Source organism: Phyllobates terribilis, unplaced genomic scaffold, assembly GCF_046119375.1.
Source record: "Phyllobates terribilis strain yellow unplaced genomic scaffold, ASM4611937v1 Scaffold_8__6_contigs__length_399053987, whole genome shotgun sequence".
NCBI classification, from domain to species: Eukaryota; Metazoa; Chordata; class Amphibia; order Anura; family Dendrobatidae; genus Phyllobates; species Phyllobates terribilis.
In genome coordinates, this window is record NW_027362768.1 from 125,955,162 (window position 1) to 125,980,232 (window position 25,071).

The 25,071-nt window shown below is 43.3% G+C and overlaps 1 protein-coding gene across 3 annotated transcripts in view; it reads left to right on the top strand.

Moving 5' to 3' along the window:
• The first annotated feature begins 810 nt into the window (after nt 1-810).
• The window catches only part of SOAT1 (sterol O-acyltransferase 1), a 38,523-nt gene continuing 14,262 nt past the window's right edge, over nt 811-25,071 (top strand). Inside the window, exons 1-3 of one of the 3 annotated variants that reach the window (XM_073643257.1) lie at nt 811-1,089; nt 11,382-11,523; nt 24,312-24,370. In XM_073643257.1, coding sequence (XP_073499358.1) covers nt 11,397-11,523; nt 24,312-24,370 — 186 coding nt within the window. In that variant the 5' untranslated portion in view covers nt 811-1,089; nt 11,382-11,396. Of the gene's footprint in view, nt 1,090-10,921; nt 11,035-11,381; nt 11,524-14,851; nt 14,988-24,311; nt 24,371-25,071 lie in introns of those variants that run through there. The other 2 variants (XM_073643258.1, XM_073643259.1) reach the window with 2 other exon arrangements.

Here is a 25,071-nt window from a genome sequence, read left to right on the forward strand (position 1 = left end):
AAAAAGACACAAAACCCCTTTAATTTGCGCCTTTTTAAAAATCTTTATGTGTTCGCCTGTTTTACGATCACCGTTCTGGACAGTTTTGGGTTTCCGGATATTTTTCGGCTAAATCAATTGCAACTTTTTAAAAAAGTGACATTTTTTGCTCAGACTATAGTCCGGCCCCCGCCCTCCTCCTGTGATTTTGCACCAGGAACAAGTAACTTTTTTTGAGCTAAAAAGTCACAAACAGGCTCGAAGCCCAAAATATCAAAGGATTATTTTTATTTTGCGCTAAGTTCATGAACTACATACAATATTTTGAAAAATTTGACACAAAAATCATCAATACCACAAGACGAAGCCTTTATTTTTTAGCCATTTTTACTTTTGTGACAAATTCATCATGACTTTCGGAACATATTTAGGTTTTTATTTTAATCTTCGTTGATTTTTAGTCTTACTTGACAATGGACCAAATTCATCAAAGTTTTTAAGTCTGAATTTTGGCGTAAAAAACTTTGAAGAGTCACAAAATTTTGGGGCAACTCAAAGCTTTTTGCGTTGTCCGGTCATTTTCGCCCTTCGCTAACAAAGTGGGCGCGTGAGACGCTTCAGGAAAATGGAAAACTCAATGAAAAAAATTTCCGAAAAGAATTTCTACTAGAAAACGCTGCCTCATGTACACACACAATAACGTTATAGCCTTTTTCACGATGCTTATAAATGACTGAAGGAAGTTTTATACAATGTCGTCACTACGTCTCCTAGTATTGCGATATTAGCACAGTGCACACGGCAAAGCTAGTAAGGACATTGCGCCTGCGCACAACAGAAGTCCACAACGTCGCGCCTGCGCAGTAAGCAGACGAACCTGCGCTGCATTTCTTTTTAGGCTACAGTCTCCGGCTTGCCATAGAGCGGCTATCTGGTGTACAGAGCGCCGCTGTGAGTCACCAGCGCTGCTTTATACAGAGGAGCAGGAAGAGATGGATCAGAAGTGAGGGCAGAGCTGTACCCAGCCGCTGTGGAGCGGGGACCCGGCATCAGATCTGCTCAGTCCTCAGTCCCCGCTGGTGTCCGGTTATTCCTGCGCCGAGGAGCCAGGTATCCCTCTATGACACGTGTGTGCGGCTATTGTCCTCTGTGAGCAGCCACCGGCTTGATATGTTGTATTATCAGAATGAATGAATGAATGGGAGGATGTGTATGACTCCAGCAGCCATTGTGCTCTTCCTGTGTACAGGCTGCAGGCACCATATAATGGGTGATTTAGGGTCCTGGGATGGGATCATAATTAGCATTTTTGTTTATTGGGGGCGGAGATGTGACCACCAGACGAGCTGTGGTGTTTCTAATTATTGGGTTTTGGTTGTTCTACGCCGATCATTAGATCAACATATCGAATACTAATCATATGCGCCACATAGTGCGCTCATCCCTAGAAATCCAAAAGTCATGTAGTAAGGGAACGCAGGGCTGGTTATGTCTGTCGTACTCCAGCCAGACTAGATAATAATGTAAAATATATATATATATATATATATATATATATATATATATATATATATATATATATATATATATATATATATATATATATATATATCCCCCACCCCTTCCCCAGTCAATAGTTATTGGAGAAAGGTTTACTTCCTCTTGGCTGAAGAAATCTTATATGTATAATTATTTATTATTATTATTTATTATTTTTAAAAGATTTCTTCAGCCAAGAGGGAGTAAACCTTTCTCCAATAACTATTGACTGGGGGGGGGGGAAGATTATATATAATCTGAGCGCGCTGCTGTTGAGTACTTCCACACTCTTATAGTTTTCTGTGGACACGTTTTAAGGTTTGGACTTAACCCTATTAAAAAAAAAGTCAAAAAAAAATCTGCAGTTCAGTCTGAACTTGAAATGCGTCATTATAAACACTACAAGAACTTCTCTAAGAGTGTGGAAATACTCAACAGCAGTGCAGTCAGTTTTATACGTCTTTTACCTGTCATCCCACCCAGAACATTTGTGCACCCGTATTAATTTTTATTTATTTTTCTCTTCTGATGCAGTTTATTTTTGTAGCCTTGATTGTGAAAGTTTTCCCTCAGGAGTCACTTCTGAGAAGTGACATGCACTTTTTTTTTTTTTTCCCCCAAAATCTGTTCAGGGAGTTAAGAGAGAACGGCTATGAACAGCAAAGTGGATTTCCTATATTGATGATTTTGGAGGATCCGCTCTTAAGAAAGGCCTGCACATACCCTAAAGAGCAAACAATGTTCTCATATATAGTGGATAACATCTGTGTCGGTTTCTAGGTCGGGCTTTACATTTTCCAATCTCTTATCATTCACATTAGGTAACATATTTGTATGTATTTCTGCTGCAGATTTTAATTTTTCAATGCAAAATAACTGATATTATTGTCCAATTTGTTTCTAAAAAGTCTCCCCTGACGATGATGGGTTAATAGACTCTATATAAGCTGCAAAGGCTGGAGGCTCCAGAGAGATGGACAATTCTTCTTTTATTAAGGCTTTTTTTATTTTAAAGTTTAACGTTTGTAGATGAGAACTGAAACAAAAAGAAGGAAATAAAGTTTTTAGATAAAACAGTAAAATGTGATATTCTCCTCCGCCTGAATTCTATGGAGTGTAAAGGTCCATTAACACTGCGCAATGTGTAGCGTTAAACAACCGTCGATTGGCAGCGTGTTTCCTGTTTGTTGGTTGTTTAATAGCCTATTTTACATTGGACAAGCACTGAGTGATCTGTAGTAGCTCATTCTATGCTCTTAGGCTACCATTGTTCTCGACAGCACATATTCTGTTTCCATTGGACAATGTGCTGCCGAGAACCAGTGATCTTTTTTGCAAAATATGAGATCATTTCACCCAACGAACAAGTGATTTTGCTCGTTCATCGGCAGCCTGTTTTGATTGTACGATAATTGTGCAGTGTAAATACAGCTTTGACTTTCACTGGAAGACTGCAGTTTCCTCTGTAGCCTAAAGGCAGATTAGTGTTATCTCCCAGTTGTGTTCACATATTGGTGCTTACGGTGTGACATGTAGATGCCGTCACATTGTGCTGTGGTTTTCTCCCGCCACCATACTTGTGTGTTTTTACCTGTAGGCAAATCCTGGCCATGCTGGAAGCGTCTTATACATTGTCTTAATTTCCTCTTCCCCCACAAAATGTAGCAGAGCATGAAGATCAGCAGAGCCATTACTAGACAGAATAGATTTATTTCCATACCGTCCCTCCTTGCTTCAGCCTCATCCTGTCGTTTGTATATTTTTCGTGGAAAGTACAAGATAAATAAATAAAGTTTTGTATAGAATTTTCCTAATGTCCATGACGAGAACTGCTGCTGTAGGTATTGCGGTGGGTTGTCCTGGTCAAGGACTCTCCTTCTATTCATTTACAAATTCCCTTCAGTCCATGTGAAAAATGATGGACATTCACAGAGCTACTTCTAGCAAATGCATAATAACTATATCCACCAAATTAGGGCAGGACTTCATGAGTTAACATATGAAATGTGTCAATTATTGTGTTTTTTTTTTTTTTTTTTTTTTTCTCTAAACCCTTTCACCTGATTGTTATATTATTTATTATTATAGTGCCATTTATTCCATGGCGCTTTACGTGTGAAAGGGGTATACATGATAAAAACAAGTACAATAAACTTAGACCATAGAAGTCACTGACTGGTACAGGAGGAGAGGACCCTGCCCACAAGGGCTCACAGTCTACGAGGGATGGGTGAGGATACAGTAGGTGGTCGTGCAACGGTATGGTGGAGCGAGGGTTACTACATGTTATAGGCTTGTCGGAAGAGATGGGTCTTCAGGTTCCTTTTGAACGTTTCCAAAGTAGAAGAGAGTCTGATATGTTGGGATAGAGAGTTCCAGAGTAGGGGGGATGCACGGGAGAAATCTTGTATGCGATTGTGAAAAGAGGGGAGTAGAGAAGGAGATCTTGTGAGGATCGGAGGTTGCATGTAGGTATGTACCGGGGGACAGGTTGTGGATAGCTTTGTATGTCATGGTTAGGGTTTTGAACTGGAGTCTCTGGGTAATGGGGAGTCAGTGAAGGGATTGACAGAGAGGAGAGGCCGGGGAATAGCGGGGGGACAGGTGGATTAGTCGGGCAGAGTTTAGGATAGATTGGAGGGGTGTGAGAGTGGTAGAAGGGAGGCCACAGAGCAGGAGATTGCAGTAGTCGAGGCGGAAGATGATGAGGGCATGCACTAGTGTTTTTGCTTGTCTGGGAAATATGTTGGAGTTGACAGGAAGAGGAAAGGGCTTGGATATGTGGATTGAAGGAGATTAGAGTCCAGGGTTACCCCAAGGCAGCAAGCTTGTGGAACTGGGGAGAGTGAGTAGTCATTTACTTTAATTGAGAGGTCTGTTGGGGGGTTGAGTGAGGTGGGGGAAAGATGATGAATTCTGTTTTGTCCATGTTAAGTTTTAGAAATCTAGCAGAGAAGAATGATGAGATAGCGGACAGACGTTGTGGGATTCTGGTTAGTAGGGAGGAGATATCGGGTTCAGAGAGGTAGATCTGTGTATCATCAGCATAGAGGTGATACTGGAAGCCGTGAGAGTCTCTGAGCTGTCCCAGGCCGAAGGTGTAGATGGAGAAGAGCAGAGTTCCTGAAACTTGCAGAACACCGACAGGGGGCGAGATGAGGTGGTGTGTGAGTGAGAGACGCTGATTGTCCGGTCTGTTAGGTATGAGGAGATCCAGGATAGGGCCAAGTCTGTGATGCCAATGAGATGCTAGAGTCCGTAGTAAGAGGGAATCGTCCACTGTGTCAAAAGTAGATGACAGGTCCAGGAGGAGGAGGACGGAGTAGTGTCGCTTGGATTTGGCGGTTAGTAGGTCGTGGTGACTTTAGTCAGGGCAGTTTCAGTGGAGTGATGCAGTTAGAAGCCAGATTGTAAGCGGTCAAAGAGGGAGCAGGAGGAGAGGTGGGAGGACAGCTCAAGATGGACGTGTTGTTCCAGTAGTTCTGAGGCATAGGGGAGAAGTGATATGGTGCAATAGCTAGACACAGAGGCTGGGTCCAGAGAGGGCTTTTTGAGGATGGGTGTGATCGAGGCATGATTAACCGGTTCCCGACCGCCCACTGTAGATAAACGTCGGCGCTTGCTGGGCTCTGTGCAGCGCCGACGTTTAAAAACGGTGGGTGGTCTCGCAGCGCTCAGGACCCCCAGGGTCCTGCAAGCGCTGCGATTCCGGTGCAGAGCGTTAGCTCTGACAGGGGACATCATCGGGACCTGATTGGATCAGGTCCCAATGATGTTAACCCTTTGCTATGTTCTATATGCCGCGATCTATAGTGATCGGGCATATAGAAGATAGACAGAGGAGAGGGGGTCGTCTTACTTACCTCTCCGACGACCCCTGATACCTTCCAGGACCTGGCGTTGCTATGGCAGCTGGAAGTCACATGATCGCCTCCAGATCTGCCATATATGGTGTCCTGCCAGGCTCAGCCTGCAGCTGAAGCCTGGCAGGACACACTGACTGTGAAACAGTCAGCAAAGATCTCATGTAATGTAATACATGTCTATTACATTACATGAGATCAGTGATCAGAAGAATAAAAATTAATGTCCCATACAGGGACTAAGTAAAAATGTAAAAAAAAAAAAAAAATCACAAAATAAATAAAAATAAATAAATAAAATATTAAACCAATAAATTCGTATATTTATGCAAAACCAAAAAAAGTACACATATTTGGTATCGCCGCGTCCAAAACAACCCGATCTATAAAACTGTCACACTAATTAACTCCTTCTGTGCACACCGTAATAAAAATAAATAAAAAACGGAGCAAAAAATATGCTTTTTCATCATATCGCCAAACAAAAAGTGGAAAAAAAATGCGATCAAAAAGCAAAATGGAAATAAAAATGGTACCGCTGAAAACGTCATCTTGTTCCGCAAAAAAAGCCGCCATACAGCTCCATCAGCCGAAAAATAAGTTATAGCGCTCAGAATAAAGCAATGCAAAAAAAATATTTTTTCTATAAATTGTTTTATTGTGTAAAAGCGCCAAAACATAAAAAAAATATACAGCAAGTGTAGTATCGCTGTAAACGTACTGACCCGAAGAATAAAACTGCCTTATCACTTTTACCACACGCAGAACGGCATAAAAAAAACCCCTCAAAAAACAATTCCTGAATTGTTGGTTTTTGTTAATTTTACCTCCCAAAAAATGGAATAGAAGGCGATCAAAAAATGTCACGTACCCAAAAATGGTACCAATAAAAATGTCAACTCGTCCCGCAAAAAACAAGCCGTCACATGACTCTGTCGGCCGAAATCTGGAAAAATTATAGCTCTCAAAATATGGCGATGCAAAAAAAAAAGCGTCTTAGTGTGTGACAGCTGTCAGTCATAAAACCCCGATATAAATCTGGTATCTCTGTAATCGCACCGACCCGAAGAATAAAGTAATCTAATCAGTTATATCACACGAGGAACGGCGTAAAAAATAAATAAAACCAATTCTTCACCTGCTACTGATTTGTTTATTATGTCTCCCAAAAATCGCAGTAAGGCTCTGCTCACATTTATCCTGCGCTCTGCGCTGAGCACTTACACCAGAGTTTCCGTGCAAATCTCTGAAATACGTGATTCAGATGGAACCCATGACGGAAGATTCCCTGTAATGAGGCAGATATAGGCCACTGTGGATGCCGTCTGGCCTGTGATCCCACGGTGTCAGTTTTTTCAGGCTTGCATAAAAGTGCGGTTGGCCACAGTTTTGTGCACTTCTGAAAAAAAGGACACCGCTAAACAGAGGCCAGACGGAGTCCAGAGTAACTCTGCTGCCTCATTACAGTGAATGGATCCCGCAGGGGTTTCATCTGAATTACATCACTTGGAAATTTAGATGGAAACCCCGATGTAAGTGCTCAGCCTAGAGCGCCGGATAAATGTTACGTAAAATGTTCCCAATAAAAGCTTCAACTCAGTCCTCAAAAAAAAGCTAGTCCCCACTCAGGTCCGTCATCTGTTAAAAATATAAGGGACTTCCAAGTTACTGGTAGCAGAAAGGCTCTGGAAAAGCGAAATGGCCCTTGCCCCCCCAAAAGAAATTCAGAAAATGTTGTGCTCCCAAATCCAAATGCCTATTCTACAATAATTTGTTCTCCAATTGTCAAATAGCGCTCTGTCCCCCCCAGATCTCGCAGTATGGCTGAGCGGTACGATACAGCCACATATGGGGTATTGACACTTTTAGAAGAAATTGTGTGACACATTTCGGCACCATTTTTACCCATTGCCCTGTGTGAAAATGTAAAATCTGAGGGTAAAACCTTTTTTTGTGGTTAAAATATAATTATGCTTTTTTCACTGCCCAATGGTATAAATTAAAAAATACTCACTACGTCCCTAGATGAATTCCTTGAGAGGTGTAGTTTACAAAATGGGGTTACTTGTGGGGGTTTCTGCTGTTTCGGCATGTCAGCGACTCTTCAAATGTGACATGGTGTCTGCAACCTATCCCAGCCAACATAGCGCTCCTTTCTCTTCCGAACCCTGCCGTACACCAAAGCAGTGGTTTTCCCCCACATATGGGGTATCGGCGTACTCAGGAGAAATTGCACAACAAATTTCATGGTGCAATTTATCCTATTACCCTTATGATAATGCAAAATTAAGGGATAAAAAACGTTTTTGTGGGAAAAATGTGAAAATTTTATTTTTACAGCTCATTATTATAAACTTCTGTGAAGCACCTTGGGGTGCAAGGTGCTCACCACACATCTAGATAAGTTCCCTAAGGGGTCTAGTTTCCAAAATGGTGTCACTTGTGGGGGGTTTCCACTGTTTAGGAACATCAGGGGCTCTCCAAACGCAACATGGCGTCTGCTAATTATTCAGACAAATTTTACATTCAAAAAGTCAAATGGCGCTCCTTCCCTTTCAAACCCTGCCGTGCGCCCAAACAGTGGTTTTCCCTCACGTATGGCTGATCAGCGCGCTCAAGAGAAATTGCACAAAAAATTTTGGGGTCCATTTTTTCCTGTTACCCCTGTGAAAATAAAAAAAATTGGGTCTAAAGTAACATTTTTGTGAAAAAAGTTAAATGTTCATTTTTTTTCTTCCACGTTCCAAAAATTCCTGTGAAGCACCTGAAGGGTTAATAAAGTTCTTGAATGTGGTTTTGAGCACCTTGAGGGGTGCAGTTTTTAGAATGGTGTCACTTTTGGGTATTTTCTGTCATAAAGACCCCTCAAAGTGACTTCAAATATGTGGTCCCTAAAAAAATGTTTTTGTAAATTTTGTTGGAAAAATGAGAAATCGCTGGTCAACTTTTAACCCTTATAGCTCCCTAACAAAAAAAAATTTTGGTTCCAAAATTGTGCTGATGTAAAGTAGACATGTGGGGAAATGTTATTTATTAACTATTTTGTGTGACATATCCCTCTGATTTAAGGACATGAAAATTCAAAGTTTGAAAATTGCAAAATTTTCAAAATTTTTGCCAAATTTCCGATTTTTTTCACAAATAAACGCAAGTGATATCGAAGAAATTTTACCACTATCATGAAGTACAATATGTCACAAAAAAACAATCTCAGAATCAGGGGAATCCGTTGAAGCGTTCCAGAGTAATTACTTCATAAAGTGACAGTGGTCAGAATTGAAAAAATTGGCCCTGTCACGAAGGCAAAAACAGGCTCTGGTGCGAAGTGGTTAAAGCATGAGGGGAAGACACCAGTTGTTAGTGATAGGTTGAAGAGATGGATTATGGTAGGGGTAAAGACTGGTGAAGTTTGGAATGAGATGGGATGGTATTGGGTCAAGTGGACAGGTGGTGAGATGTGATCTTGAGAGTAGAGCAGAAAGTTGATCTTCCGTGATGGCGGAGAACTGGTTTTGGAGGAGGAGGGCTGAGTAGATATGAGGAGGGGCTGTGGTGGTTGTAGGCCAAAGCTTTCTCTGATATCAATCTTTTGCTTGAAGAATGAGACAAAGTCTTCAGCTGAGATGAGAGGAGAGGGAGAAGGCGCAGGAGGAGAGAATTGAAAGTGTTGAATAGCTCTTTAGGGTTGTGAGACGGGAGGATATGAGAGATGAGAAGTAGGTTTGTTTTGCTGCATTGAGTGTGGACTTGAAAGTAGTGAGGGACTGTTTGAATGTGATGACTTGCTCTTTGGAGTGGGATCTTTTCCATCTTCTCTCAGCAACTCTGGAAGCCTGCCTCCGTTTTTTGGTCATGCTGGTGTGTCAGGGTTGCCTGTTGATTTTGCGAGCTTTGGTATGTATGAGGGGGGGGGACGGCCGATTCGAGAGCTGCAGCTATTGTGATGTTGCAAATGCTGCCTCAGCTCTATATGTAGTGTAGGGACCTAATGTCTGTAAGGGGGAGAAGGGATTCAGAGAGTGAGTGTAGATCAGGTTATTTAACATTTCTGCGAGGGTGTGCAGGTTTGAGGAGTGTGTGGTCAGAAAGAGGGAGAGGTGAGTTAGAGAGGTTAGATAGGGAACAGAGGCAGGTGAACATGAGGTCCAGAGTGTGGCCATGAGTGGCTGAGGAAGACCATTTAGTAAGGCCGAAATAGGAAGTGCGAGATAGAAGCTTAGAAACAGATGAGTGGGAAGTGTCAATGGGGATGTTGAAGTCGCCCATGAGGAGAGTGGGGATGTCAGAAGAAAGGAAATGAAGCCGCCAGGTGGTGAAGTGGTCATATATTCTCTTACTTTGATGTGAGGATGCTTTTAACCCATCTCATAATTATTTAGTAGAATCCTGCCCATTTATACAGCAATTACTGATATGTGTAAACCTGTGTATACTCTAAGTGGTTGATCCCTGTTCAAATTCCCCTAGTATGGGTTTTTCATTATCGGCAGATTATGTCAGAGACGGGTCCTTGGTCCGTCAAAATCAATCGCCTGATCCTCTTGTTCAAACTGGGGATAAGCTCTTTCATAGAGAACATGAGCACCCGGTGAATGATGCAGTCGGGAGAGAGCCAACCGTTCGTCTGATAGCTATCTAATATGTATGGCTAGCTTTAAAGGGGTTGTCCACTTTTGGGGTTCTATTCTTGTGTGCTGTGACTTGTGAATCGTTACAGCATACACACTGCACGCTATCAGGATTTTCTGGGAGCGATTTTTCACACATGCGGTCACATGCCGACTAGACGTACACGGCTTTGCTCAGTGCACGTGAATTGAGTGCGGCCGCACACTCTAGTTGGAATGTGGCTGGAAGTATGCAAATCTCATACTTGCCGTCACATGAACCGCCTGCTCTCGGCACCAGATAATCCTGACAGCGCGCACTCTGTGTGCTGTGAGGATTCACAAGTCTGCAGTCACTCTTTGCCTGGACAACCCCCTTTAATGGTAACTCTACACAGATTGGAAATGTTGCAGGAGATATCTGAATTTGCACTGGTAAAATCTGCAGCAGATTAAATCTTGTTCACATGCTGTGAACTTTTTTTCTTCTTCCACTGCATGCATTCTTGTTGGCTTTTACACACAGCTTTGTACTCGCTGATTGGTCCTGCTTTAGCTCCTTTCATCACTAACCCAGGCACACCACCTTTTATTCGCTGGGCATTTATGATTTATTGTAAACCTTGGGAAATGATCTGATGATAGTCTGAACCTATTTTACTGGGCCATTATCAGCCCCATGATTTCCTCATCAGATTCTTCTCACTATTTCTGTAGGTCAGTCTGACACTGTGCTGACACTAGGTACCTCTGCAGACTGCAACCTATCAGCCAAATATTGTATCTGTGTATTGTGTGATTGAGATACGACCTTTATCCAGATAAAGAGGTAAATGCACTAATGATCCGGCGGATGAGGTTACGTCTTCATTATCTGGTATACAGTGTCACGTGCTGATTACAGGACGGGAGCGTGAACTCTCCATTTCCTCCTTGTACAATACACACGCAGCGAGGACATGTATAACATATATTATGTAAAACAGTAGTATTAGCCACTGCTGATATTGGTGTCGACAAGTCTGATCGTTAGGAATTCTTTAAAGGTCCCTGTTGGCTGTTAAGTAACTTTTTGTTAATCCTCTTAGGTTTCTCTCTAACACTAGGTGTAATCTGTTTATTGTGGAAGTTTTCCAGCATTTTAAAAAAAAGAAAAGAAAAGTGTTTGTGGTTTGCTCACCAGCTCCCGGACCGCCACCGGCTGCCAGAGTCCTGTATTTAGCTCTGTGTTTGCTCAGTCTGACACATAATTGCATCCTGTACAGAACATGTGACCAAACTTCTGCTTCGCCGTCTGTATCCTGACTGCTCCCCAGTCCACTACTTTATATTCTATGTTAGTGCGTTAATGTTTTTTTTTTTTTTTTTATATACCACATTTATTTTTTTCCAGCCCAGAGATCTTACAATGTCTGAGGAAGACTGTCGCGTTTTGCGGAGCCGCCGCTTAATCTCCAAGCCTCTGGTAACCCCAGAAAAAGACGATTTGATAAGAAGATCGGACGTAGACCGGCCATTAAGAACAATGACTAACGGTAAGGATGGCTGACCCAACTTTGTGTCAGATGGGTAAGGGGGAGATGTATCCGACGTCAAGAAAGTTTAGTTGAACTTTAGGTAATTCATAGCTCAGTTGTATGCAACTTCTCCCATATTGTTACCTGATGTATGTGGCCCATTGAATCCTGTTGTGCTAAAAAGCAGAATGTTCAGAAAGCTAAGAAGAAAACTCAATCTGCTTTTAACTCCAATAGGCTGATTTGAGTTTCATCACTTCAGTGTTGGGATGGAGAGCCTTGTATTCACTGGACTTTTATCCTTCTGGCACATATCCAATATTTGTCGAATGTGTGCTCCTGACTATCTGCCGTCAGGCCTGCAAACATCCGGTCGAATGAGCAAAATTCTCTCTCATCTGGTGCTATGGTTTATAAGCGGGCATAAAAATCATTATCATCGGCAGCACCTCGTCCCATGTTAACAGTAGATGCACTGCCGATGATATTCTCTGGGCGCAGAACTGAAGTGTATAGTCTATGTACTGTATATAGCCGAGCAGCGTTTATTGTGCCAGGTAAACAGTGTTAAAGAGGCGGTGTCAGTAGAAGCCGAGGTTAGCTCGCTAAGGTTCCCTCCAAGAGCACAGGGCTCTCTGTGAATGTAGTAATGAGTGGGACCATGTGAATGCCTTCCACAAGGTAGGCCCCCATTACAGTAATTACTGGGGGTCTCCGTTCCAAACTATAGTGATTTACACGATTATCGTCTATCCTTGAAAGGATATGTCAGAATAGAATTTTGTGTGTGGGTGGTGGTTTTCTTTTTCTTTTATTTTTGGTTCCTCCACCATGAAAACAGGGGTTATGCTTTTCTAGTCGCTGGTACCCCCCAATAATGGTAATGCCTTTGTTTTTGTTTGTGTGTGTTCTGCACATGGGTTTTCTCCGAGTTCTCTGCTTGTTTCCCACACTGCAGACATAGTGATAAGTGTGTATATAGGTTGTCATCACTGTCATCACAAGGTTTGTAAAGTGCTACGGAATATGTTAGTGCTAGACATTCTCTATTTTAAAGGGGTTGTTAACTATTTGAATAACTCCATCTTCATTGCTGTGTTTCCCTGTTTAAATATTTAAAAATCTGTACTGATCTCTCTGTGGCTCAGCTCCAATAATGTTGGTGCCGGGTCTGCTGGCATTTGGGTGACACTGCCTACAGTGCTTATACATTACCTTGGACGTCCAGGCTCATTAGTGACCACTTATTAGCTGCAAGGCTCACGTGGGATAAATCATTGTTACCTCAATGGGCTGCAACAGTGCTCCCACCTACCCCAGACATTTGAGGGACGTGAGAGCATCGCAGCGTATGGCTTGCAGTGCTCATGTGACATAACATAGACACCGCAGGCGCAACGCCAAAATTGCTGTAACTGTGCTGGAGATTATTATTTTTTTTTAATCTGAAGAATACAGCGTTTAAGAAGGGATTGTCCAAGTGTATCCCTCTAAGGCCATTCCTCCTTATTACACTAAAGTATATCATTATATACCACCATGGCTATAGGAGACAAAGCGGTCAGTAAGTAATAATGAAGCGGTAACTGCGTTCTGCTGATTCCAGCAACCTGACACACAATGTTTTGACCAGTCCATTACTTATTAACACCGCCGTGTACTCTTCAGTAGATTGCAGCAGCTGAAGTCTTATCACAGTGTCAGGAAGGGACCTCTGTTATTTCCAAAATGATTGCAAAATGTATCCTGATATAATGTGCAAACTTCCTGCTCCATGTTGTGACCCTGACAGCCTTTTATATGTGGTGTGTTTTATTTATTTTGTTGTTGTAAGTTTGTTCCTCTTGGCTTATAGTTTCCGAAGTTCCGGGTCATTAGAAAACGCAGCTGCTGGAGCCACATATTAGCCAGATTTTTGGCTTAAGGGCACAATTATTTTGTTTAGGAGTGTATGATTTGCTTTTAAAATGAAATGGTTCATGTAAATTGCATTTAGACACTAGAGATGGGAAACCATAGTCTGGAGAGTTTTCTCCTTTGATCCTTGCTGAACTCACTGAGCAGTGTGGGAGAATATTTTTCATCCATTAGGTAGATTGGCATACTTGTACCCAAGACAAACAGACATCCACACCGGAATCAGGTATATTTTGGCGAAAATACATCTTTTTATATGGTTTTTGTGAAATAGGTTCCACAATTGTTTGTAAAAACAATGAATTGGCAGAAAATAAGCATTATTGTTATGATGGACAGAATGTGACCCAGGATGGGAGAAGAGGTGAGCTGTGACATCACCTGTTATGAAGGGTGGGTTCACCTTTTTTTTCTTTTAGAGGGTTTTTTTTTTTTAAAGAGGTGGTCTGAAGGCAAAGTGATTTGCATTCTAACTCCCTATCTATTTTCTGATATACTTACATCAATAATTTCCTACTGTTTCCTAACCACACTAACTGCTATTTTTTTTTTTTTTTTTCCTTTCTGATGATGCTTTGTTTGAGAATCCACGTTCATGCTGGGATACTCAAACGAAGCATCATCAGGGGGCAGAGACTGCAGTAACTTCCACAGCCTCTGCTCCCTCCCTTAAACAAAGAATCATCAGTGACTCTCTCCTTTCAGGGGCTGGGCTAATCCCTGCTGTGTCACTGTGAGATGTGCACAATGACAGCGCGCTTTATTGCTGACTCAGTTCAGCAGTAATGAGCCAGCAACAGAGCGTGGTGTCAAAATACTCAGCGTGCAGAGACCAGTGACGTCCCTTTCAGGGGGCAGCGCTGGTCTGTTAACATTGAGTATTCTGTTGCCGACTCGTTATTGCTGTTCTGAGCCGACAACAAAGTGCGCTGTCACTGTGCACATCACACAGAGCATGATACTTAGTTCCAGGGAGTGGGTAGAGACTGCGGCAGTGACCACACTCTCCTCTGTCCCCTAATGACGCTTTGTTTGAATATCAGCGTCATCAGAAAGAAAGTAGAACAGCAGTTAGTGAAGTTAGGAAACAGTAGGGAATGCTTAAAGCAAGTGTATTAAAAAATTATTTAGATTATGGCATTAAATAGGGATTTAGAATGAAAATTACTTTGCCTTCAGACCACCCCTTTTAAGCTTCAGTCACATGACTGATTTTGTGAATGAAAAGCATGAATCCGACAACTTGCCTTGGTGCTGCAGGTTTACAGTTCGGTGTCCTTTTTTTACTTTTATTTTTTTCTACACGCGGGAAAAAAAAATTGCTTATTTGTTTTTTTTTTGGTGCAGAGTTTACTTTCAAATCTGCAAGGAATATCTGTCAAGTGAACAGACCCTAATGAGATATATGCTTTTTTTTTTTTTTTTGCAGCTCACTTGTTACATTTAATCTTCCTCATGTTGCCGATCATGTTTGCTTTGGCCGGGCGCACTGACACTTCTAGCAGACATGTATTTTACACGCAGACGTTACTTTATGGAAATCGCTCAGCTCAACTCTTTAATAAGTAAGATGATCCAACAGTGACAACAAGTCGTGCTCTCTATAGAGGAAAGTAATCAGCGGCTGCACAGACAATAGATTCCAGCGTTCAAATGGCAAAAGTAGGATCCTCAGCTGGCCGTACGGCAGGCACAGCAAATATCTACAGAATTTTTATGAAATGGCGTCTATTAACCTATTATTGGGTTTGTCAGCTCTACGGACTAGGCTTGCTCTAGGGTAGAGCATCCAAAACGGTGCACTGAGCCTCTTGGCCACCCCATGGGGCACTGAGCACGAGCACCGTAATTGGCGTGTTTGATTACGACCAGGGTCTGAGGATATGAAAAAATCGTTCCAAGCTTCATCTAAATAAAAAACAAAAAAAAACAAAACACCATTCCCATCCATGTGTCTTATAACGTTCGTGTAGCAGCCTTTATTTATAGATCAGCAGTTTCAAATGTACAGTGGCTTGCAAAAGTATTCACCTCCTTGGCTTTTTACCTATTTTCTTACATGGCAACCTGTGTTTAAATATTTTTCTAATCTAATTTGTGTGTGATGCATCCGCAGTAAATAGTCTTAAGTTGGTGAAGTGAGAAAAATATAATGTATAGAGGATTGGTGTGCACTCTGCAGATAAAGCGAGGTGCTGGTGAGGTGAAGGTAATCCACGAGAGAGAAATATAGGCATAAATTACATTTATGGGATCAAATAACTTAAAATTGGCATGTGCATATGTATTCACCCCTTTTGCTATGAAGCCCCTAAAAATTTCTGGTACAAGCAATTACCTTCATAAGTCACAGGCTTAGTGAAAGGAAGTCCACCTGTGTGCAGTATAAGTGTCACATGGGCTGTCAGTATATACACACCTTTTCCGAAAGGCCACAGAGGCTGCAATACCATTTAAAGAAGTTGTCCACTACTTGGACAACCCCTTCTCATACTCCACGCTTGGCCCCGATTAAAATAAAAAAGCTTAGTCTCCTTTCCAGCAGCGTCGGCACTCGCGTTCCTGGGGCTCTCATGCGAATGTTGTGACACGTGAGTTCAGCGCCTAAACATCCGTACGCGATCCCCGGGAACGCAAGTGCCAAAACCGCTGGAAAGGCGCCAGCACGGGAGGCGAGTCTAAGCTTTTCTTTTTTTATATATTTATCGACGCCAAACATTTAGATCAAGAAGAGGTTGTCCTAGTAGTGGACAACCCCTTTAAGCAACAGACCCCGCTAACGAAACCACACCATGAAGTCTAAAGAGATCTCCAAACAAGTCAGACAAAGTTTTTTGAAAAAAAATCTCTGATCTCCCCGAGCATCATGAAATGGAAAGAACATGGTGCCATAACAAACCCGCCAAAAGAGGGGCTGCCCACCAAAACTCTCAGCCCAGGCAAGGAGGGCATTAATCAGAGAGGCAGCACAGAGACCAAAGGTAACCCTGAAGGAGCTGCAGAATTTCCAAGCGGAGACTGGAGTATCTGTCCATACGATCACAGTAATCCGTACACTCCTTAAAGGTGGTCTTTATGGAAGAATGGGCAGAGAAAAGTCTTTACTTACACACTCATTGTAAGGCCACGGCCCCACTATCAGTATCTGGTCAATATTTTTTCTCAGGAGTGGGAGCCAAAACCAGGAGTGGGTGATAAATGCAGAATTGGTGACTTGTTTCTATTATACCTGGTTTTGGTTCCCACTCCAGAGAGAAAATACTGACCAAATACTGATAGTGAGGCCTGTGGCTTTAGGCTCGTTTAGGGTTTGCCAGAAGACATGTGGGAGACTCCCCAAATGTATGGAGGAACTGAGGAAGGTGCTGTAGTCAGATGAGACCAAAACTGAACTTTTTGGCCTCCAAGGTAAACGCTATGATGTCTGATGCTAAACCAGCACAGCTAATCACCCCCAAAAAACACCATCCCCACAGTGAAACATGGTGGTAGCAGTATCATGCTGTGGGGGATGTTTTTTGGCAACAGAGACAGGGAAATTGGTCTGAGTCGATGGGAAGATGGATGGTGCGAAATACAGGGATATTCTTGCGCAAAACCTTTTTATCTGTCATTGATTTGAGACTGGGACGGAGGTTCACCTTCCAACAAGACAGTGACCCAAAGCATACTGCTAAAGCAACACTCGAATGGTTTCAGGGGAAACATATAAATGTTTTGAAGTTGCCTAGTCAAAGCCCAGACAGTAATCCAATTGAGATCAGACTTGAAGATTGCTGTTCACCAGAGGAAAACATCTAACTTGAAGGAGCTGGAGCAGTTTTAGCTTGCTGATTGTGCAAAAATCCCAGTGGCCAGATGTGGAAAGCTCCTAGACACTTATTCAAAGCGACTTGCAGCTATAATTGCCGCAAAAGGAGGCTCTACAAAGTACTGACTTTAGGGGGTGAATAGTTATGCACACTGAAGTTTTTAGTGTTTTTGTCCTATTAAACTACACGATAAAAGGAAAACCAAATGTTCACAGTTGTAGTTATGTTCTTTACATGAACTGATGCAAACCCTCAAAAAACAAAAAAACAAACAGTGACATTCCAGATTGTGAGGGAGCAAAACGTGAAAAATGCAAGGGGGGGTGAGGTGAGGGGTGTTGAGTACGTTTGCAAGCCACTGTGCATGATTGAATAGTTTCCTAAGTTAATAGTGGCAATGTACAGTATATGTAAGAATCCGGTGCAATACAGATGTACCATATGGGATCCTAAAATATCATGTATTTATTGTTTACGCCCCTTTAACAACATACAGTTTTCCCTAGGGGGCGGTGATAGGAGAGGAAGCGCTGGACCCGGCTTTGCCTGGGGGGGGGGGGGATAGGAGGGGAAGCGCTGGACCCGGCTTTGCCTGGGGGGGGGGGGGATAGGAGGGGAAGCGCTGGACCCGGCTTTGCCTGGGGGGGGGGGGGGGATAGGAGGGGAAGCGCTGGACCCGGCTTTGCCTGGGGGGGGGGGGGATAGGAGGGGAAGCGCTGGACCCGGCTTTTCCTGGGGGGGGGGGGGATAGGAGGGGAAGCGCTGGACCCGGCTTTGCCTGGGGGGGGGGGGGGATAGGAGGGGAAGCGCTGGACCCGGCTTTTCCTGGGGGGGGGGGGGATAGGAGGGGAAGCGCTGGACCCGGCTTTGCCTGGGGGGGGGGGGGATAGGAGGGGAAGCGCTGGACCCGGCTTTGCCTGGGGGGGGGGGGGATAGGAGGGGAAGCGCTGGACCCGGCTTTGCCTGGGGGGGGGGGGGGATAGGAGGGGAAGCGCTGGACCCGGCTTTGCCTGGGGGGGGGGGGGATAGGAGGGGAAGCGCTGGACCCGGCTTTGCCTGGGGGGGGGGGATAGGAGGGGAAGCGCTGGACCCGGCTTTGCCTGGGGGGGAGGGGGATAGGAGGGGAAGCGCGCTGGACCCGGCTTTGCCTTGGGGGGGGGGAGGGAGGGGGGATAGGAGGGGAAGCGCTGGACCCGGCTTTGCCTGGGATATTACTTGGATATTATAGGTCTGTTCCTTTTTGTAGTTAGTGCAGTTGGGTAAGACTGTTTCAGAAATGATGTAATACAGAGAACGCTTGTTCTAATGAATGGGTAATAATTTTCCATATCGTCATTCCATCTATAAATATAGGGTGTCGGCGTTCTGCTGCCATGTGACGTTGACACCATTTCTTCCTGTCATCCGGACGCTCAGTCATGATCTTACTAAGCATTTCATCAGAATGACTACAATGTGACTTACAGATAAATGATGCATCTCAGCCTGAACTTTAGTAAACCCCAGAAATGTGGAGAGATGCTGATTGTGATTGCGGGCTGTGGAAGGAGCAGGAGGTTGGAGCTTGTATTCCTGGGGCCGGCAGCTCTGTTCTGGCTCCTCCGGAATTTTTACACTCTTGTACAATTACCTCTGCCGACATTCACTGTACAGACAAATCACTTTATCATCGACCAGTCCTAATAGGATTCCCCCCCTCAAAAATGAAGAATCTATAACAACAATCTATATTAGCTGACTCCTACCGAGGTTTAACAAGAAGATCTGCTTTACTGAAACTCCTTCTGATCACCGGAATGGGGGACTCTTGTCTCTCATTTGATTGATGTGGCAGTCAGGAATGCCTCCTGTTACTCTATTCATTTTCGTGGGATTTCTGGACACAGTTCAGTGCTGTTTTAATTGGTTTTATGTTAATTCCTTCACCAAATTCTTAACTCTCCTGTTTTGTACCACATCGCTTGCAATCCAATCCACTGAATTATTCAGCGTTTGAAAGGGGTTAATTACTATCCCAGATTATAGGTCTTCTGTATGAAATTGGTTGGTGTCCGACACTCGGCACTGCCACCCATCAGCTCCAGAACTGTATATGGTGGCACAGCGAGATCTGCTGCTTGGCTCCGACTCATTTCCGTAGGGGATGAGCTGCAGCGACAACTATGACGTGCACAGAGCGCTGCTGCTCAGCTCCATTCACTGCTTACATCTGCCGGCGCTGATAACAGCTGGTCATGGGGGGACGGGACTGGTGGTTAAGGATGGGTCATCAGTGTAAAAGAAGTTTGGACTGGAAGTTGCTCTTTTTTACTCCCTTATATAGCGCCATTAATTCCACAGCGCTTTACAGACATTATGGGCACTGTCCCCATTGGGGCTCACAATCTACATTCCCTATCAGTATGTCTTTGGAGTGTGGAAGGAAACCGAAGAACCTGGAGGAAATCCTCATAAACACGGGGAGAACATACAAACTCCTTGCAGATGTTGTCCTTGGTGGGATTTGAACCCAGGACCCCAGCGCTGCAAGGCTGCAGTGCTAACCACTGAGCCACCGTGCTATCACTATTTCTATTATGTGCATTGCAAAGAAAAGGGTTTTTTGCTACTTTAACGTTAAAGGGCTTTTCTGTTATTGTGAAGTCATATTGCTGGGATTCATTGTCATTAGAGGCTTCAGCTGGTCATACACACATATTGTGTGTATGGGGGCCTCCCAATTCTCCTCCAAGCAATGTGTTTGGGAAAATAACGATCAGGCTATTGGATTTCATCTGCCTGATCCTTCTGTTCTGCTGGAGAGGAGACAATGGCTTACTCCTGTTCTTGCTGATCATCTGTTTTTTTTTTGTTTGTTTTTGTTTTTTAATTAGATAGAGAGGTAAGAAGAGAAAACACATTTTCCCTACACAGTGGGGAATCTCGGCACCCTGTGACATGTCTGAGATTCTACTTTGGCTTTTATCCTAAGTCATGAGGCCAGGCTCGATAAAGGGTCGATATTGACTTTTAGGATTGCTACTTCCATTAAGCCCCTGTCTCACATAGCGAGATCGCTAGCGAGATCGCTGCTGTGCCACGGTTTTGGTGACGCAACAGCGACCTCACCAGCGATGTCGCTATGTGTGACACTTTGCAGCGATCAGGCCCCTGCTGTGAGGTCGCTGATCGCTGCAAAGTGTCCTGGACCATTTTTTGGTCGTTGCCCTCCCGCTGGTCAGCACACATCGCTGTGTGTGACCAGCGGGAGCAGCGATCAGGCTGGTAACCATGATAAACATCGGGTTACTAGGGGCACACGCGCACTTAGTAACCCGCTGTTTATCATGGTTACGAGCCTGCTAAAGTGAGTGGTAACCTCCCGCTCACCGTAGCAGAGTGGTAACCATGATAAACAACGGGTTACTAGGTGCGCATGTGCCCCTAGTAACCCGATGTTTATCATGGTTACCAGCCTGCTCCTGCTTCAGCAGGCTGGTAACCAGGAGCAGGACATCGTGGAAAGATTCTTTCCACGATGTCGCTGCTCCCCTGATCGTTGGTGAGCCTGCCTGTTTGACAGCTCAACAGCGACCACATAGCGACGCAGCAACGATCCCTGACAGGTCGTATCGTTGCCGGGATCGTTGCAGCGTCGCTAAGTGTGACGGGGCCTTTAGAGTTCAAGTCTTCTTCCTTTCTGAAGAGACAATTTGCCTAGAAGTCAGGGCGTGGAGTCGGAGCTGGTGTCCATTTTGGTGGAGTCAGTATAAAATGGACAGACTCCAACTCCTAAAATATATATATAATAAATTGGGTACAGTAGTTCAATGCAGTTTGTGGGGAATAATTTTTTCTTAAGAATTTGGGAAAGTTATGAAATGTCCTATAAATGTCTGTCCTATTCCTGATCTAAGGGTCTAGACTTTTAGCTGAGATGAATCTGTGCTACAGTAAATTTATCACTTAAATACGAGCCGTGTATGAGGGAGTCAGAGTCGTGGAGTCGGTGACATGGAAATTGAGGAGTCGGAGGTTTGGCAAAACCGACTCCACAGCCCTCCTAGAAGTCACTTACGGATCATAAAGAATTTGCAGCACATCCTAATAATCCATCACTTTTACAATAAATCTTCACAATAAAAAAATACCCTTTTTTAAGCCTATTAAAGTTAAAAGGGATTCCACCAATTTATAATGTTTGAACAGTTGGGGCCCAATTTCTCAAGGTGCTTGCATCAGAATTCTGGTGTAAAACTCCTTGTAGCTTGAAGTTGCACAAAAATGTTTGCACCATTTGGCACTAGTTTTAATTGGGTGCTAACGACATGTCTAATATTTACTTATTACTTGTCTGGTCACAAGATATTGATGTCAGACCTGCATTTCTGTTGATCAGCTGCTATTCAAGTAAATTCCGCACAATTGTAACTTTGGTTTCTGTCTTGATAATGAACATATACAGTAAATGAAACACTTAGTAATTTCTGAAGTCCCGGTGTGGGCTTCTTGCTGATGTAGCATAATTTGCACAAAATACAAAACGTTAGTTCCTATTTTTACCCTGGGAGTGTGGTCACAGCCTCTCTCCGCAGAGCAGACCCGAGGCACGGAGAGTAAATGATTTGGGGTTGTACCGGATTCCGTAAGTTTTTATGCTACCTCCATCCTCTGCACTTTCCATGCAGGCGGCCGGACAATGTTTTTCTTGTGATGAGAGCAAATCCGTGACCTTCCATAAAAAACTGCGAATGTCACTGTTTGTATCATATACCAGAAGCTTCATGATTCAACCTTGAGATGAAATCCTGTACATTTTGTACCAATGACGAGGACGTCCTTTGTTCACCATGAATACAAGCCTGGGTGACCTTAGAGGGACATAAGATATATTGTGTGTGGTATAATGTTATTCTGTTAGTGACACAATTGTCAGATTTTCGTGCTAAATTGTGAAGGATACAGAGCACGTACATGGTCGCTCACAAGCATTCGGGCTTGTGGCATGATTAAAGGGGATGTCCGGTACTTCATTGTTGACGGCCGATACTTAGGATGGGTCATTGATACCAGATCGGTGGAGGTGCGTCACCAGGCACCCATGCCGATCAGTTGTTCCCGGCGGCAGCTGAACTTTCAGTTGCGAGACATCAAAGCTCCGTCAACTACATAGCAGCCACAGCGGGGTACTGCAGATCCATCCCTAGTAATTTTTTCAAAGTCTGAAAACAAAAAACTTTCCAAATAACCTTACAGAGAAAGGCGAGCATCAACAACAAAAACAGAAAACTTCTTCGATTTTTTTATTTTTTTTTTAAAGATGAATAGATTCACACCATTGGCTGGACGGAAGCTGTGAGAACCGTCTCTTACTGACTGCATCACTGGCTCTTTTCTTGATTAGCCAGTTTGGCACAGCGTCAAATACAAGTGATGCCACAAAAATGATGATGTCCCTGGCTGGCTATTTAAAAAAAATAAATAAATAATGGATGCCATCAGGTAAGATGCTTTGATCGTGGCTCCTGTCCGGAGCCACAGATTACTGTTGGGGCCGATGGACAGGTTCTATGAATTTATTTGCACCATCTTTAGTATTATTGGGACCTTTTGGTCAGAAAATGTTCATCTTGCTTGCATTCGCTTTTTTTAAAAAAAAAAAAAAAAAATTTAAGTGCTGTGCAGTTTTACCCATTTAACAAGATGTGGCAACCCCTTTTAACAATACAAGAAAATTATGCTAATATATGTAAAAGGACCTGCTTGTTTATGGTTTCTAATGAGCAGCAGATTTTTGTTTTCTATACTGCATAGTAAAGTGAGCTGAAAAGGGAAATTAAAAAATCCATGTAAATTAAAGTAAATGACTGCTCACTCTCCCCAGTCCCGCAAGCTTGCTGCCTCGGGGTAACCCTGAACTCTAATATCGCCTTCAAACCACGTATCCAAGCCCTTTTCTCTTCCTGCCGACTCCAATTCAAAAATATTTCCCTTATCCGCACATTCCTTACTCAAGAATCATCTGCAGAAACACTAGTGCACGCCCTCATCATCTCCTGCCTCAACTACTGCAACCTCCTGCTCTGTGGCCTCCCCTCTAACACTCTCACACCCCTCCAATGTATCCTGCCATAGGGCAGCACGGTGGCTCAGTGGTTAGCACTGTGTCTTTGCAGCGCTGGGGTCCTGGGTTCAAATACTACCAAGGACAACATCTGCAAGGATCTTGTATGTTCTCCCCTTGTTTGCGTGGGTTTCCTCCAGGTTCTTCAGTTTCCTCCCACATTCCAAAGACATACGGAGTGTGTCACATGAGGACCGCCCTTTCCTGGGGCTGTCCTCATGTGAGCCAGTTTCTTTGTAGCGCTTGATGTTTTTTGCAACTGCACTTGGGGACACTTTGCCCAATTTTTCAGACTGACTGACCTTCATTTCTTAAAGTAATGATGGCCACTCGTTTTTCTTTACTTAGCTGCTTTTTTCTTGCCATAATACAAATTCTAACAGTCTATTCAGTAGGACAATCAGCTGTGTATCCACCTGACTTCTGCAAAACACAACTGATGGTCCCAACCCCATTTATAAGGCGAGAAATCACACTTATTAAAACGGACACGGCACACCTGTGAAGTGAAAACCATTTCCGGTGACTACCTCTTGAAGCTCATCAAGAGAATGCCAAGAGTGTGCAAAGCAGTCATCAAAGCAAAAGGTGGCTACTTTGAAGAACCTAGAATATAAGACATAATTTCAGTTGTTTCACATTTTTTTGTTAAGTATATAATTCCACATGTGTTAATTCATAGTTTTGATGCCTTTAGTGTGAATGTACAATTTTCATAGTCATGAAAATACTGAAAAATCTTTAAATGAGAAGGTGTGTCCAAACTTTTGGTCTGAATATATATATATATATATATATTTTATTTATTTATTTATTGCTGACTGGCTCAAGCTCATAAACTGAACCTTCGGCTCATTTCTGCACCCGCTGGGCCATGTCCTTCTTCTTGCTGTGATATAGCCACATACCTGTTTACTCCGCTGTTTGCCTATGTTCAGAGCACAGTGACCTGACTTCTTCCGTCTTACTGACAGGTTTTATGGACTTGGAGCATGTAATCAACAGAAAAATGGAATTGAAGAGGAAAGCAGAGGTAAAGCGCAGTCCCATGGCTTCTGCACCCATGTACTCACCCGAGAACAGCTGATAATGTTTTCTAATGGAAGCAGGGGAGTTTTAAAGTGACCCTCATTCATCTTGATTTTGATCTTAAAAAACAGTCAAATGATATTATTGGTGGGATCAATGAACAGGGCCCCCTAATGTTGACCGTACCGGGTCTGAATACTCCGTATTGGTAACATCTGTCGGTCTCAACTCGCAGATCCGCAGTGATGCTGCCATTTTATACAACTATAGCTTCATTCACATTAATCAAAAACACGTTGCACACAATCACAGAACTTCGCTAAAATTCCTTAGTTTTCTTTCCCAGTAAGTGGGACACTTTTGAACTTACTCAATATTTTTACCCAACTGTCCGCAAAAAAAACAGATGTCAAGATCTTCACTCATCCCACTTGGTCTGGTTTAGGCGTCTCCCATCTCGCCTGTCACGAATATAGAAGCGACACGTCCTCCCCATAGTAACGTTCTGTAGAAATAATGGCTTTTGTCCAATAATATATTTGCACACAACTTATCTATTAGGAGGATGCGTCTCCCTTATCTCCTCTTACTTCTATAGTTAGCGAGACAGACCCCTAAACCAGCTGCTGTGTGTGCAGCTTGGATTAATGAAGGACTGCATTAGATTAGTTTAAGCAGCATAATAAGTGATACATCCCTGTAAAC